The 14332-nt window shown below is 41.7% G+C and overlaps 2 protein-coding genes across 4 annotated transcripts in view; one reads left to right on the top strand and one right to left on the bottom strand.

Moving 5' to 3' along the window:
* Positions 1-14332, bottom strand: part of LOC107983763 (zinc finger protein 239-like) — a 284070-nt gene that overhangs the window by 199876 nt on the left and 69862 nt on the right. The window lies entirely within an intron of this gene.
* LOC134296927 (zinc finger protein 665-like) overlaps positions 1-14332 on the top strand; it is an 84320-nt gene that overhangs the window by 28552 nt on the left and 41436 nt on the right. Inside the window, exon 3 of one of the 3 annotated variants that reach the window (XM_062973096.1) lies at positions 9766-12352. In XM_062973096.1, the coding sequence (XP_062829166.1) occupies positions 9766-11245 (1480 nt within the window). In that variant the 3' untranslated portion in view covers positions 11246-12352. Of the gene's footprint in view, positions 1-8877; positions 12353-14332 lie in introns of those variants that run through there. The other 2 variants (XM_062973097.1, XM_062973098.1) reach the window with 2 other exon arrangements.

Genomic DNA, 14332 nt, shown 5'->3' with positions numbered 1-14332 from the left:
CTGGATGACAAAAGGTTTCGAAGTGGCCAAAAAGGACAAACTAACTTCAGCTGCACAACAAACAAATATACAGAAACTTCCAAGAAGAATGGAAGCCCTTCACTGAATTCACAAAGCAAAGGAAGATGACCACAGCAGGATCTGTTGACTAAAGTAATATTAATAGTATAGTTACATTTTGTACTATTTCTGAACTCTTTATTCAAGAGACTTTGAATCATTGACCTATCAGCACTCTTTGATTAGAACACAATCTTGTTAATTAGATATTTTAGAGCGACACATATATACAAACACATATTTGTGTAGTGTTTAAAGAAGAAAAGATAACCATGTAACATAGAGAGAGAGCAACTGCAATGAATCACTCTGACCAGGAGGTCATGAGGTCGAGGCCCGCTCGGAGCCTATGTTTGTCTTGTCTTTGTTCTATGTTAAAAGGCATTGAATGTTTGTCTATATGTGTCATGTGATCCGCCCTGAGTCCCCTTCGGGGTGAGAAAGAAGGGCGGAATAGAAATGCTGTAAATAAATAAATAAATAAATTGATATTTCGGATCTATATGGCAGTCGTTATGATGAGATGAAATACATGCAAAGAACTGGAAAAGGAGGCGGGAAGGAGGCTGGATAGTGTGGGAAGGCCTGAGTCCTGAGGAGAAGAGGGCGTTTGTTTCTGTCTCAGAGGACATTTGGATCTTCCAGAACTTGAGGCCATGTTTATAATCCTAGGCCTTGGGTGAAAGAGAAGGATGTAAAGCCATAACAAAGAGCAGGCCTCTCTTCCCTCTCCCTCGGTGGCACAGAAGACATTGATATCGTTCTTTTGTTAATAGCTTAAACTATACCTCATTAGTTATACATCAGACCCATAATATTCAATATTCAAAACAATCCTACCTTTCCTTTTGGCACCCACGGTGATTTCCACCCTTAAAGCTGAGGTAAAGATTACCTTTAAAGCTGAGGAAAAGATTACCTTTCAAGCTGAGGTAAAGATTACCTTTCAAGCTGAGGTAAAGATTACCTTCAAAGCTGAGGTAAAGATTACCTTTCAAGCTGAGGTAAAGATTACCTTTCAAGCTGAGGTAAAGATTACCTTTCAAGCTGAGGTAAAGATTACCTTTCAAGCTGAGGTAAAGATTACCTTCAAAGCTGAGGTAAAGATTACCTTTCAAGCTGAGGTAAAGATTACCTTTCAAGCTGAAGTAAAGATTACCTTTCAAGCTGAGGTAAAGATTACCTTCAAAGCTGAGGTAAAGATTACCTTCAAAGCTGAGGTAAAGATTACCTTTCAAGCTGAGGAAAAGATTACCTTTCAAGCTGAGGTAAAGATTACCTTTCAAGCTGAGGTAGAGATTACCTTCAAAGCTGAGGTAAAGATTACCTTCAAAGCTGAGGTAAAGATTACCTTTCAAGCTGAGGAAAAGATTACCTTTCAAGCTGAGGTAAAGATTACCTTCAAAGCTGAGGTAAAGATTACCTTCAAAGCTGAGGTAAAGATTACCTTCAAAGCTGAGGTAAAGATTACCTTTCAAGCTGAGGAAAATATTACCTTTCAAGCTGAGGTAAAGATTACCTTTCAAGGTGAGGTAAAGATTACCTTCAAAGCTGAGGTAAAGATTACCTTCAAAGCTGAGGTAAAGATTACCTTTCAAGCTGAGGAAAAGATTACCTTTCAAGGTGAGGTAAAGATTACCTTTAAAGCTGAGGTAAAGATTACCTTTAAAGCTGAGGTAAAGATTACCTTTAAAGCTGAGGTAAAGATTACCTTTAAAGCTGAGGAAAAGATTACCTTTAAAGCTGAGGTAAAGATTACCTTTCAAGCTGAGGTAAAGATTACCTTTCAAGATGAGGTAAAGATTACCTTTAAAGCTGAGGTAAAGATTACCTTTCAAGCTGAGGTAAAGATTACCTTTCAAGCTGAGGTAAAGATTACCTTTCAAGCTGAGGTAAAGATTACCTTCAAAGCTGAGGTAAAGATTACCTTTCAAGCTGAGGTAAAGATTACCTTTCAAGCTGAGGTAAAGATTACCTTTAAAGCTGAGGTAAAGATTACCTTTCAAGCTGAGGTAAAGATTACCTTTCAAGCTGAGGTAAAGATTACCTTTCAAGCTGAGGTAAAGATTACCTTCAAAGCTGAGGTAAAGATTACCTTTCAAGCTGAGGTAAAGATTACCTTTCAAGCTGAGGTAAAGATTACCTTCAAAGCTGAGGTAAAGATTACCTTTAAAGCTGAGGTAAAGATTACCTTTCAAGCTGTGGTAAAGATTACCTTTCAAGTGAGGTAAAGATTACCTTTCAAGCTGAGGTAAAGATTACCTTTCAAGCTGAGGTAAAGATTACCTTTCAAGCTGTGGTAAAGATTACCTTTCAAGCTGAGGTAAAGATTACCTTTCAAGCTGAGGTAAAGATTACCTTTCAAGCTGAGGTAAAGATTACCTTTCAAGCTGAGGTAAAGATTACCTTTAAAGCTGAGGTAAAGATTACCTTTCAAGCTGAGGTAAAGATTACCTTCAAGCTGAGGTAAAGATTACCTTTAAAGCTGAGGTAAAGATTACCTTTCAAGCTGAGGTAAAGATTACCTTTCAAGCTGAGGTAAAGATTACCTTCAAGCTGAGGTAAAGATTACCTTTAAAGCTGAGGTAAAGATTACCTTTCAAGCTGAGGTAAGGATTATTTTGAAGGTAAAAACCCCGTCAGACCTACACTTCAGGTTCTCAAGCGACACTTTAGGAAGCCGGGAAACCTCGCCGAGCGGAGGCGGAGAGAGGAGGCTGCTTCCCCGACACGACCCGTCCACGCAGAGGCGCCTCCCGCTCCTTGGCCTGGCCCCCCCTTCTCCGCTTCAGCAGCCTGCCTGCCATGAGGAGCGGGCCAGGAGAGTCCGGCCCAGAGGCGGGAAGGCGCCGGCGAGTCTGCCTGGAGACGGATGACGCGGCGAGACGAGGCCCATTCCCATTGGCCGATTCCTGGAGTGACCGTTAACGGCAGAAGGGCGGAGGGGGGGGCGGGGCGGGGGCGTTCCTGCCCGGAGACCGATGACGCCGCTCTGAGAGGAAGGCGGATGCTCATTGGCGGAGAAAGGAAAGAAGGCGTGTCTCTCCGCCTGCCTCTCCGTCTCGGGCCCCGCCCCTCTGTGGGTCTCCTGCCCGCGGCCGCCATGTTTCTTGAGGGCGGAAGTGCAGCGAGAGGCGGGAAGACTGGGGGGGAGGGGCCGGGCGGCGCTCTTTCCTGTCAGAAGGAAGGAAGGAAAGAAGGAAGGAGAGAGAGAGAGAGAGAGAGAGAGAGAGAGAGAGAGAGAGAGAGAGAGGAGGAGGTGAGTGGGGGAGGGATGGGGGGCGCCCCCTCTGCCCTCAGGCCTCCCTCCCTTCCTTCCTTCCTTCTTCTCGGCCTTTGGGAGGGAGCGGCCTGTCTGTCTGTCTGTCTGTCTGTCTGTCTGTCCAGGGACTCTGCGGCCTGCTCTCTCCTCTGCGCATGCGTCCTCTCTCTCCCCCCCCCTCCCATCCAGAAGACTGTGACGCGCTCTTGGTGGGGCTGCCCCTGAAGAAGGCTGTTTTCATGTTTGTATTGTTACGCATTTTCAATGGTCTCCTGAGGCTTTCATGCCAAGCTGCTTTGAGTCCCTTTTGGGGAGATCAAGCGGGGTATAAATATCCCAACAAACAACCACGAGCAGTTTTGGTTCTTGGCCAATGGACAGAGCAGTTCAAGCCCAACCTTCACCCTCAGTCTTCCATTCAATGTGGCTTTGTTTTTATAGGCATTCAAGGCGTCAGATGGTGCCCTTGTTGTCAGCCGCCCTCAATGATGTCAATACATCTCTCCCTCAAACGGATATACAGCAGAGTCTCACTTATCCAACAGAAACGGGCCGGCAGAATGTTGGATAAGCGAATATGTTGGATAATAAGGAGGCACTAAGGAAAAGCCTATTAAACATCAAATGAGGTTATGATTTTACAAATGAAGCACCAAAACATCATGTTAGACAACAAATTTGACAGAAAAAGTAGTTCAATACGCAGTAATGCTATGTAGTAATTACTGTATTTTACGAATTTAGCACCAAAATATCACGATGTATTGAAAACATTGACGACAAAAATGCGTTGGATAATCCAGAATGTTGGATAATGATGTAAATTTAGAGCAACGGGAAGAGCCAGGGAGGCAGTTCCATCTTGTCTCCTGTGCCATAGCAACATGCTGTGCTAATTTTATATACATATATATATAATATACAATAATTTATAAATATACAATATATATTATGTACTTATAATATTGATAATAATATTATAATGTAATACAATATTATACTAATTAATAATATAATATAATATTAATTATATATTATATATTAAATGTAATATTACTAATAAGACTACCATAAAATTATATAGTACAATATAGTAATTTAATGGCTTATATTGTGCTATGCTAATAATATATTGTATGTACATTTGAATTGTAAGCCGCTCTGAGTCCCCTTCGAAGTGAGAAGAGCGGCATATAAATGTAGTAAATAAATAAATAAATAAGTCTCTCCCTCAAACGGATATAGTCATTTTTTCCAACCTCTTTCGGGCGAATGAGTTAGAAACCCAGAGCTCAGGGGTAGATTTTGGAGCCTCCAGTGGCCTAGGGGATAAAAGCCTCGTGGCTTGAAGGTTGGGCTGCTGACCTGAAGGCTGCCAGGTTCAGATCCCACCAGGGGAGAGCGCGGGTGAGCTCCCTCTCTCAGCTCCAGCTCCATGTGGGGACATGAGAGAAGCCTCCCTCCCACAAGGATGGTAAAACATCAGAACATCCGGGCAACGTCCCCTGGGCAACGTCCTTGCAGACGGCCATTCTCTCACTCCGGAAGCAACTCCGGTTGCTCCTGACACGAAAAAAAAGCGATAGATTCTCCTGAATTGACCGACTGGCCCCCTGTTTCAGTAGGGAAGGAGCAGACCTGATCGTTGGTCTAAAAAATGGAAAAGCAGTTGGATCGGAGTTAATTATCCCGGAGATTTTGACATCGGATCCTGAGTGGTGGACCCTCTTCTTGGTGGCAGTCTTCACCATCATTAACAACACGGGCATCCTACCAAACCACTGGCAATTTGCCATTATAGTTCCAATCTACAGAAAAGGTGACCCTCCCGATCCTTCCAATTACTGGCCAATTAGCCTTCTATCGGTAATTGGAAAGCTTTGTGCAAAATTCCTATTGATAAAGTTGCAGACCAGGCTGGACCAGAACAAAACCATCAGCCCTGAGCAAACGAGTCCGTAAGGATAAATCCGCCTTGGATCACTGCTTCGTACTTTCTCAAATACTCCACGTGTTACTGCATTACTCCCAGTTTTTCATCTCTCTTATCTTGACATCCATTGCTTAAACTACTAAAAAGAATCCCCCCAAAAGTTGATCTGTCTTCTATATTATTGTCCATTATTTTTAAACCTCATCGTCCTGTCTTTCTTCTTCAATAATCATCTTGTATTTGATCTTGGTTCAATTGCTTGTCTTTTCTTTTCAGTATTTATACCCCGCCCTTCTCGCCCCGAAGGGGACTCAGAGCGGCTTACAGAACACGCATACGGCAAACATTCAGTGCCTGATTCTACAATTAACAAGGACAGACAACGCAGACACAGGGAAAAACAACTTTTCCCATCTTATTTTCGGCATCTTGGAGGCTGTGCTCAACACTGGTCACGGGGGGAGGGGGTTCTGTCACTTCATCTTCCATGTTGAGGAGCTTCTTCCCGATCAATGTCCTTAAGGACATCTTTATTACCTCCCCACTGAAAGCAGTACCTATTTATCTACTCACATTTCTCCTTTCGTCCTGCTTGGTGGGCAGGTGAGCTGTGGCTATTTAAAATTGAAATAGACTGAACACATTCCAATTCCAATTAACAAGTTAAAAGATGACACGATGTAACAAGTGACACAAGGTAAATGACAATATAACAAAATTTGAAAAATGTTCTGCTCCTGGTTTGAAAGTATTGTTTCCTGTTTTATTGTGCATTCCTTACTTGGAAAGGAGTTGCTCTACTCCGAAAACTTGGTTTTGTGGCTGCCACAAAGGAGTGAGAATTGAATTGGTTGAGACCTGGTGATGAGGAATTTATTGAAAAACCAGAGCAAAATGTGCTACAGCAGGATGTCCCTCCCGCAGAAACCAAGTTTTTGGGTTTGAGAAACTTTTCCCATGTTTTTGTGATGGAATCCATTAGGAAATGGCATTTCTTAAGTTCTTCTTGATTGTTCCTGGCAACTTGCTCCTTTTTAAAGAAAACGGTGGTTTCGTTGTATTTATTACCAAATGAATTTTAGAAGATTATTAGTCAAATCTGTTTGTTAGTAAGTTAGTGTTATACGTACACGAATTAATAGATACCATTATCATTCACCCCCCTTTCCCGCTACACAGCCTTTCTATGAACTAATGTCTCTTACATGAGGGGGTTGTCCATACTATTTAAAACAGATATAAAACAATCATCTGTTAAAGCACCACATTTGAAAATCTCATTCTTCTTGATCTCTTGTTCAGCCCATTTTGTCTTTTTTTATCTTCCGATCAGCGTTTTTAGTTCCAACTACTCATCGTTTTTTGGACTTCTCCTTTCTTTAATATCTGCTTTCACTACGTCCATTCAAGAATATAATCTCGCTCATTCTTGTTTAAAGGCATTGTGGTGTCTTTCTTGGCCTTTGTTTCCTGTGCGGCATTCAGCATTTGCTTCAGAGGTCTGAACAACCTGTGTCTCCTTGTATATTCCAACTCTTTTTGAAGAGATTTGGTTTGGCCTCTTCTTCTGGCCCCAGATCTCTGGTGGTATTTCCCAACTTAATTGGAGGCTTCTCTTGTTCCAGCTATAATAATAATAATAATAATAATAATAATAATAATAATAATAATAATAATAATAATAATAAACAACTTTATTTTTATATCCCGCCCCATCTCCCCGAAGGGACTCGGCGTGGCTTACAACAGGAACAAGCCCGAAACAACAACACAACATATTTGACAGAAACTTAAAACATTCCAACGATACACAAAATAAAATATGGACAATACATTAAAATCCAAGCAGATAAAATCAGAGTAATTAAAAGCAAACCAGCGGGGACAGGTTTCATAAAGTGCTGTATCATGGAAATAAGTAACAGCGATAAAGTGCCATATGCTTTTAAAACATAAAGAAGTATTCTGATGACAGCTCTTTTGGGCCTATTCATTCAAACGCGCTCTGGAACATCCAAGTTTTTAATTCCCGGCGGAAAATGGGCAGGGAAGGAGCTAACCTGATCTCCTTAGGGAGAGTTCCAGAGCCGGGGGGCCACTGCCGAGAAGGCCCTCTCCCTCCCTCGTCCCCACCAGCCGCATTTGAGACAAAGGCGGGAGCGAGAGGGGCCCTTGAGGTCTCTTCCAACTCTACTATTCTATGATTCTATGATTCTAGGTGAGAGGATCCCTCTTGTCCGTTGTCAATGCTAATCAAGGTGATTCCGGCCATGAAAGTTTTCAACAACACATCAGATATATTTGTGTGGCTGGGGCTGTAGTCCCAAAGGTTCTGTCCTGGGCCTAGTGTTGTTGGCTGCTTTGAATGAGATTTCCTGCTTCTTGGCAGGGGGTTGGACTGGATGGCCCATGAGGTCTCTTCCAACTCTACTATTCTATGATTCTATGATTCTATGATTCTATGGAGGGAGAGGGCCTTCTCGGCAGTGGCCCCCATCCCGGCTCTGGAACTCTCTCCCTAAGGAGATCAGGTTAGCTCCTTCCCTGCCCATTTGAATGAACAGGCCCAATACAGCTGGCATTAGAATGCTTCTCTCTGTTTTAAGGGCATACGGCACTTTATCACTCATTTCCATGACACAGCACTTTATGAAACCTGTCCCCGCTGGTTTGTTTTTAATTCTATGATTTTATTGCTTGGATTTTAATGTATTTATTATTTATTTTGTGAATCGTTGGAATGTTTTTGGTCAAATGTCTTGTGTTGTTGTTTTCAGGCTTGTCCCTGTTGTAAGCCACCCCGAGTCCCTTTGGGGAGATGGGGCGGGATATAAAAATAAAGTTTATTATTATTATTTATATTATAACAGATTTCATATGCAATAGGGTAACAGTGTAAATCAATGTTTCTCAACCAGGGGGTCGGGACCCCTGGGTAGGTCACGAGGGGGATGTCAGAGGTGTTGTCAAAGACCATCAGAAACACATATTTCTGATGGTCTTAGGAACCCCTTTGGCAGTCCTTGTGAATGTGATCAACAAATTCTCTGGTTAATTGGGGACCATTTTATTTATTTATTTATTTATTTTATTAGACTTGTATACCGCTACTCCCAGTTTGGCTCGGAGCGGTTTACAGAAATAGATTAAAACAATACACTGAGCTTTAAATTAACAATAACAACAATAAAAACAAACATAGCCCCGAGTTTTTCACCCATTGAATGCTTGTCGGAAGAGCAAGGCTACAATCGAGAAGGCTCTCTGCCTAGTAGAAGACAAATGATAAGTCCGTATGTTAGGGACTTCAAGCAAATTTTGGTCTTTGGACCGAAGTAATCTCTGAGGTTGGTAGGGGGATAAGCGGGCCCTCAGGTACGCCGGCCCTAAACCATGTAAGGCCTTAAAGGTTAGTACCAGTATCTTGAAAGTAGTCCGGTACTCAATCGGTAGCCAGTGCAGCTGTTGTAGAATTGGGGTGATACGCCACCTCGCCAGCACCCCGGTGAGAAAACGAGCTGCCGCATTTTGCACCAGCTTCAGTTTCCGGATCACTGACAGAGGAAGGCCAATGTAGAGGGCGTTACAGTATTGTAAGAATGCAGTATGTCAAGGAACTTTGTGGCCTAATGTGCTCTTAGTGTCTCCAGGCGCCTTGCTTTAGAAACGTGGGGCAGGGATCACGCTGCAGGGAAAGAGAGGATCAGGAAAATATCTTTTTCCCAAGTTGGGAGAAATCTACACAAGAAAATGAAGTATTTTTCTCCCAAGACTGATCACTTGGGATAGTCTGTCCATACAGATGGCCACTCAGGTTTTGAGTGGAGATGTGAAGAAGCGGGATCTAGGTAGGAAATGCTTTGCATCGTTAGCCCCTTTCCGTGTTGACCATATTATTAGAGGCCTTCCTTTACCAAGGTTGGATTAGACACAGGATCTTAGGCCGCTATCCCCTTTGCAGGGATTGTTCTTTGTTGGGCAAGTGTTAAAGTGCTTCTCAGCAGGCAACGGGCTCTTACCAGTTGGGCCAGTCTTTCTCCCCTCTTCCCCTGTGATTGCTACAGCACTAGGCTATTGTTCTTCATGTTCAATGAGATCTTTCTGTACTCTGCTCCTGATAAGATTTTCCTCTTATTCATCTCGCAGGTAACCTCTAAACGAACCTTATGAAGAAAACATTGCCCTTTGCCTTACGTCTGAAAGGAAAGTACGCAGGATTAACAAGAACAAGAAATAAATTGGAGAAATTATATTTCAAGCTACATACCTTTGAATGTAAGGAAAGGAAGGATTGTGCTGTAAAAAGAGGGGTTGGTAAAGAGAAAATAAGGCTACAGCAATACAGAGACTGGGAAGAGGAAATGTCCTATTCAGGAGTCCATATCTGTGAACTTCAGGCATAATATTAGAATAATAAATGTTAAAAAATGGAAAATTCATTGTCAAAATCACACACAGGGGAGAAGGGACATAATTGTAAGGACTGTGGGAAATGTTTCATTGAGAGAAGTTCTCTTGCTAAACATCAACGAACTCACACAGGAGAGAAGCCATATAAATGTGTGGAATGTGAAAAGAGCTTCAGTCAGAGTGGACATCTGCGTATCCATCAAAGGATCCACACAGGAGAGAAGCCACATACATGCGTGGAATGTGGAAAGAGATTCAGTCAGAGTGGAAATCTACGCACCCATCAAAGGACTCACACAGGGGAGAAGCCACATACATGCATGGAATGTGGAAAGAGCTTCAGTGAGAGTGGACATCTGCGTATCCATCAAAGGATGCACACAGGAGAGAAGCCACATACATGCATGGAATGTGGAAAGAGCTTCAGTGAGAGTGGAAATCTACGCACCCATCAAAGAACTCACACAGGAGAGAAGCCACATACATGCATGGAATGTGGAAAGAGCTTCAGTCAGAGTGGACATCTGCGTATCCATCAAAGGATGCACACAGGAGAGAAGCCACATAAATGCATGGAATGTGGAAAGAGCTTCAGTCGGAGTGGAGATCTCCGTAACCATCAAAGGATGCACACAGGTGAGAGACCACATAAATGCATGGAATGTGGAAAGAGCTTCAGTCGGAGTGGAGATCTCCGTAACCATCAAAGGACTCACACAGGTGAGAGACCACATAAATGCATGGAATGTGGAAAGAGCTTCAGTCAGAGTGGAGATCTACGCACCCATCAAAGGATGCACACAGGGGAGAAGCCACATACATGCATGGAATGTGGAAAGAGCTTCAGTCAGAGTGGAGATCTACGCACCCATCAAAGGATGCACACAGGAGAGAAGCCACATACATGCATGGAATGTGGAAACAGCTTCAGTCAGAGTGGACATCTGCGTATCCATCAAAGGACTCACACAGGGGAGAAGCCACATACATGCATGGAATGTGGAAAGGGCTTCAGTGAGAGTGGACATCTGCGTATCCATCAAAGGACTCACACAGGGGAGAAGCCACATACATGCATGGAATGTGGAAAGAGCTTCAGTCAGAGTGGAGATCTACGCACCCATCAAAGGATGCACACAGGGGAGAAGCCACATACATGCATGGAATGTGGAAAGAGCTTCAGTCAGAGTGGAGATCTACGCACCCATCAAAGGATGCACACAGGGGAGAAGCCACATACATGCATGGAATGTGGAAACAGCTTCAGTCAGAGTGGACATCTGCGTATCCATCAAAGGACTCACACAGGGGAGAAGCCACATAAATGCATGGAATGTGGAAAGAGCTTCAGTCAGAGTGGAGATCTGCGTATCCATCAAAGGACTCACACAGGGGAGAAGCCACATACATGCATGGAATGTGGAAACAGCTTCAGTCAGAGTGGACATCTGCGTATCCATCAAAGGATGCACACAGGAGAGAAGCCACATAAATGCATGGAATGTGGAAAGAACTTCAGGAACAGTTCGAATCTTCGTGCCCATCAAAAGATTCACACAGGAGAGAAGCCACATAAATAGGACAAGTGCAAAGAAGCCAGAATGTTTGTCCAAAGAACTTCTAACGACTATGACTCAAAAGAGACATGAACAGGAAGTGGAAGGGGAAGAAATCACAAAATCATATAACCAGAGAGTTGGAAGAGACCTCATGGGACATCTAGTCCAACCCCCTGCCAAGAAGCAGGAAATTGCATTCAAAGCACCCCGGACAGATGGCCATCCAGCCTCTGCTTAAAAGCCTCCAAAGAAGGTTCCACAGCTGAACTGCTCTCACAGTGAGGAACTTCTTCCTTATGTTCAGGTGGAATCCCCTTTCCTGTAGTTTGAAGCCATTATTCTGCATCCTAGTTTGCAGAGCAGCAGAAAACAAGCTTGCTCCCTCCTCCTTATGGGATTTTGGCCTGCATAAATAGGGGCAGAGTGTCTAGATCCAGGGAAGTCATGGCACCCCTCTATTCTGCCTTGGTCAGACCACTTTACCTGGAATCACACTGTGTCTAATTCTGGGCACTGCAATTGAAAGGAGATGTTGAAAAGCTGGAAGGTGTCAAGAGGATGGCGACTAAAATGATCAAGGGTCTGGAGAACAAGCCCTATGGGGAGCGGCTTAAAGAGCTGGGCATGTTTAGCCTGCAGAAGAGTAGGCTGAGAGAAGAATGAATAAATGCATGTGCAAGTATATATGAAAATATCAATCTGGGTTTGTAAAAGGAAGACAAATGTCACGTTTGATAGGAAGAGTATGAAACAAAATGTGTGTGTCTCAAGAGAGGAAGTTAAAAGTGGGGATACTAGCATTAGATATATTTAATGCCTTGATTGTGTAGCATGGCAGATAATAAGTGAGATTATGAATTAATTTGGAATGGGAAGTAGAATAAAAGGATGATTAGAACCATTTTATTTGCTATGGTGATAGAATTATGTGCAAACGCCATCCAAAAAGGTAAGAATGTAGAAGGTGTAGGAATAAAGGAAAAGCAGAAGGTGAGCTTATTTGCTGATGACACATTGTTATTGATTAAATATCTGGGTAGGTCAAATGGATAGGAGAGAGGATCATTGAAAGATATTTGGGAAAACAGTGGGTTTATATTATACAAAGAAAGAAGAAAAAGACTTTATAGAACAGAGCCATACGGGAATTAGGACTTAAAAGAAGTAGAAGAGGCAAATGTAGTAGCATTGAGGAAAATAGTTCGAAAAAATTAATACACATCTATCTTGGTTTGGAAAGACAGCAATACTAAAAATGAAAATGCTTCTGAGGATAAACTTTATACTTACATATACCTTATATTTATAATGCCATTTCAGATTACAGAAGAAGAGTTGAATACATGATTTCTTTGCAACATTTCTACCCCACCTTTCTCCACCCCAAAGGAGACTCATTTGGACAAATGATAAATACTGTAATGGCAGTCAAAGAAATTGACGAAACAAGTTACAGAACAGATCTCAAAAAGAAGAAGGATTAGCGCTTCCTCATATGAAAAAATATTATAAAGCAAACAGACTGAGATTGGTTATACAAGGAATGATGAAAAGGAGGATGTAGAATAGTTAATAATGGATTCAGGAAAAGCGGAGGAAGAAATTCGGAATAGGTTTTAAAATAGTTTATGAGAAAAAAAATAAGGTTAACTGGGAACCCAATGTTGAGTAATGCATTAGAAATATGGAACAAATACAGGAGAAAGTTAATAACAGATGGCTCAATAATAACCCCAATTATAATGGAAAAGACATTTCCAAAAAGCAATATATATATATATGATGGATAAAAAATTAAGGGGAAAAAGTTTGATAAAATAGGGGATTGGCCAAAGGTTGGAATGAAGAAAGAAAAAATTAGGAACATAAAAATTTGAAAGGAATATCCAGTAAAATTTCTAAAATATTAATTGAAAAAAACAAAGGAAAAGTAAAGAATAACACCTTCAAGAAGATTTGGAAAGAAGATATAGGAATGAAAATCAATGAAACAGAGGGGTTACAATTATGGGGACAAAGACACTTGAAAAATATATCCATATGTGTTAAAGAAAATTATTATTTAGTTGATATGGAAATGGTACCTCACACCCATAAGAATAGGAAATATAAATAAAAACTACTCAAACAATTGCTGGAGAGGATGCCAAGAATCGGGAACATACATACATATGTGGTGGCAGTGTCAATATATAAATAATTTCTGGGGAAAAGTATTAAGAGAGATAGAAGACACAATGAACATTCAAATAGAAAGAAGTCTTAGCATGGCTTTATTCTCATTATATAATAATAAACAGTTGGAAAAAGAGGACAAAGATGCGATAACAAACGCATTAACAATTGCAAGACAGCTTATAGCAAGGAATTGGAAAAGGGAAATAAATATAGAGATAGAAGAATGGTATAAGGAAGTATGGAAACTGGGAAGAAATGATAGGTTGACGTGGAGAGGGATTTAGAAACAAAGTGGTTGTGATGATGTCTGGAGAAAATGTATTGGAAGAGGATTCAAAAAGAAAGACAGAATTACCTCCTCAAGAGAGAATGAAAAGGAATTTTGGACAGATGATAAATAAAAAAAGTGACTTGGGGGAGGGAACACGGTGGTGAGGGTAAGAAATCTGTATAAGCGTGAAAATAACAGTAGATGCCAAATGTTAATGTATTGTAGATTGTACTGAATATAATGTGGCTGCTGTAAAAGGATGTACGGTTTTTTTTTTTAAAAAAATTAATAAATGTATTTGTAATTTGTATAAATATGCATTTGTTTTTCTTTCATGTGTTTGAATATAAATTATTTTTAAAAACAGATTATGATGTAGCAGCTATCAAAGCCAATGTGATTCCAGGCTGTCCCGATAGGAGGATTCTGTCTATATCCAAGGAAGTCATGGCCTCCTTTCTTCCGCTTTGGTCAGACTCACCTGGAATGACCCTGTCTCCAGGTCTCGGTCCCACAATTCAAGACGGATATTGACAGGTCAGAATATCTCCAGAGACGGGATGTAGAGAAGGGCGGAGAGAGACAGCTGGGTATGTTTCACTTGGAGGAAAGAAGGAAGGGCTTTTCCTCGGCAGGAAGGAAATGTTGGATCCCAAAAG

The sequence above is a fragment of the Anolis carolinensis genome, chromosome 2 (genome assembly GCF_035594765.1).
Source record: "Anolis carolinensis isolate JA03-04 chromosome 2, rAnoCar3.1.pri, whole genome shotgun sequence".
Taxonomy (NCBI): Eukaryota; Metazoa; Chordata; class Lepidosauria; order Squamata; family Dactyloidae; genus Anolis; species Anolis carolinensis.
Note: the sequence above shows the minus strand (reverse complement) of the source record. Positions and strands in the feature narration are given on the sequence as shown.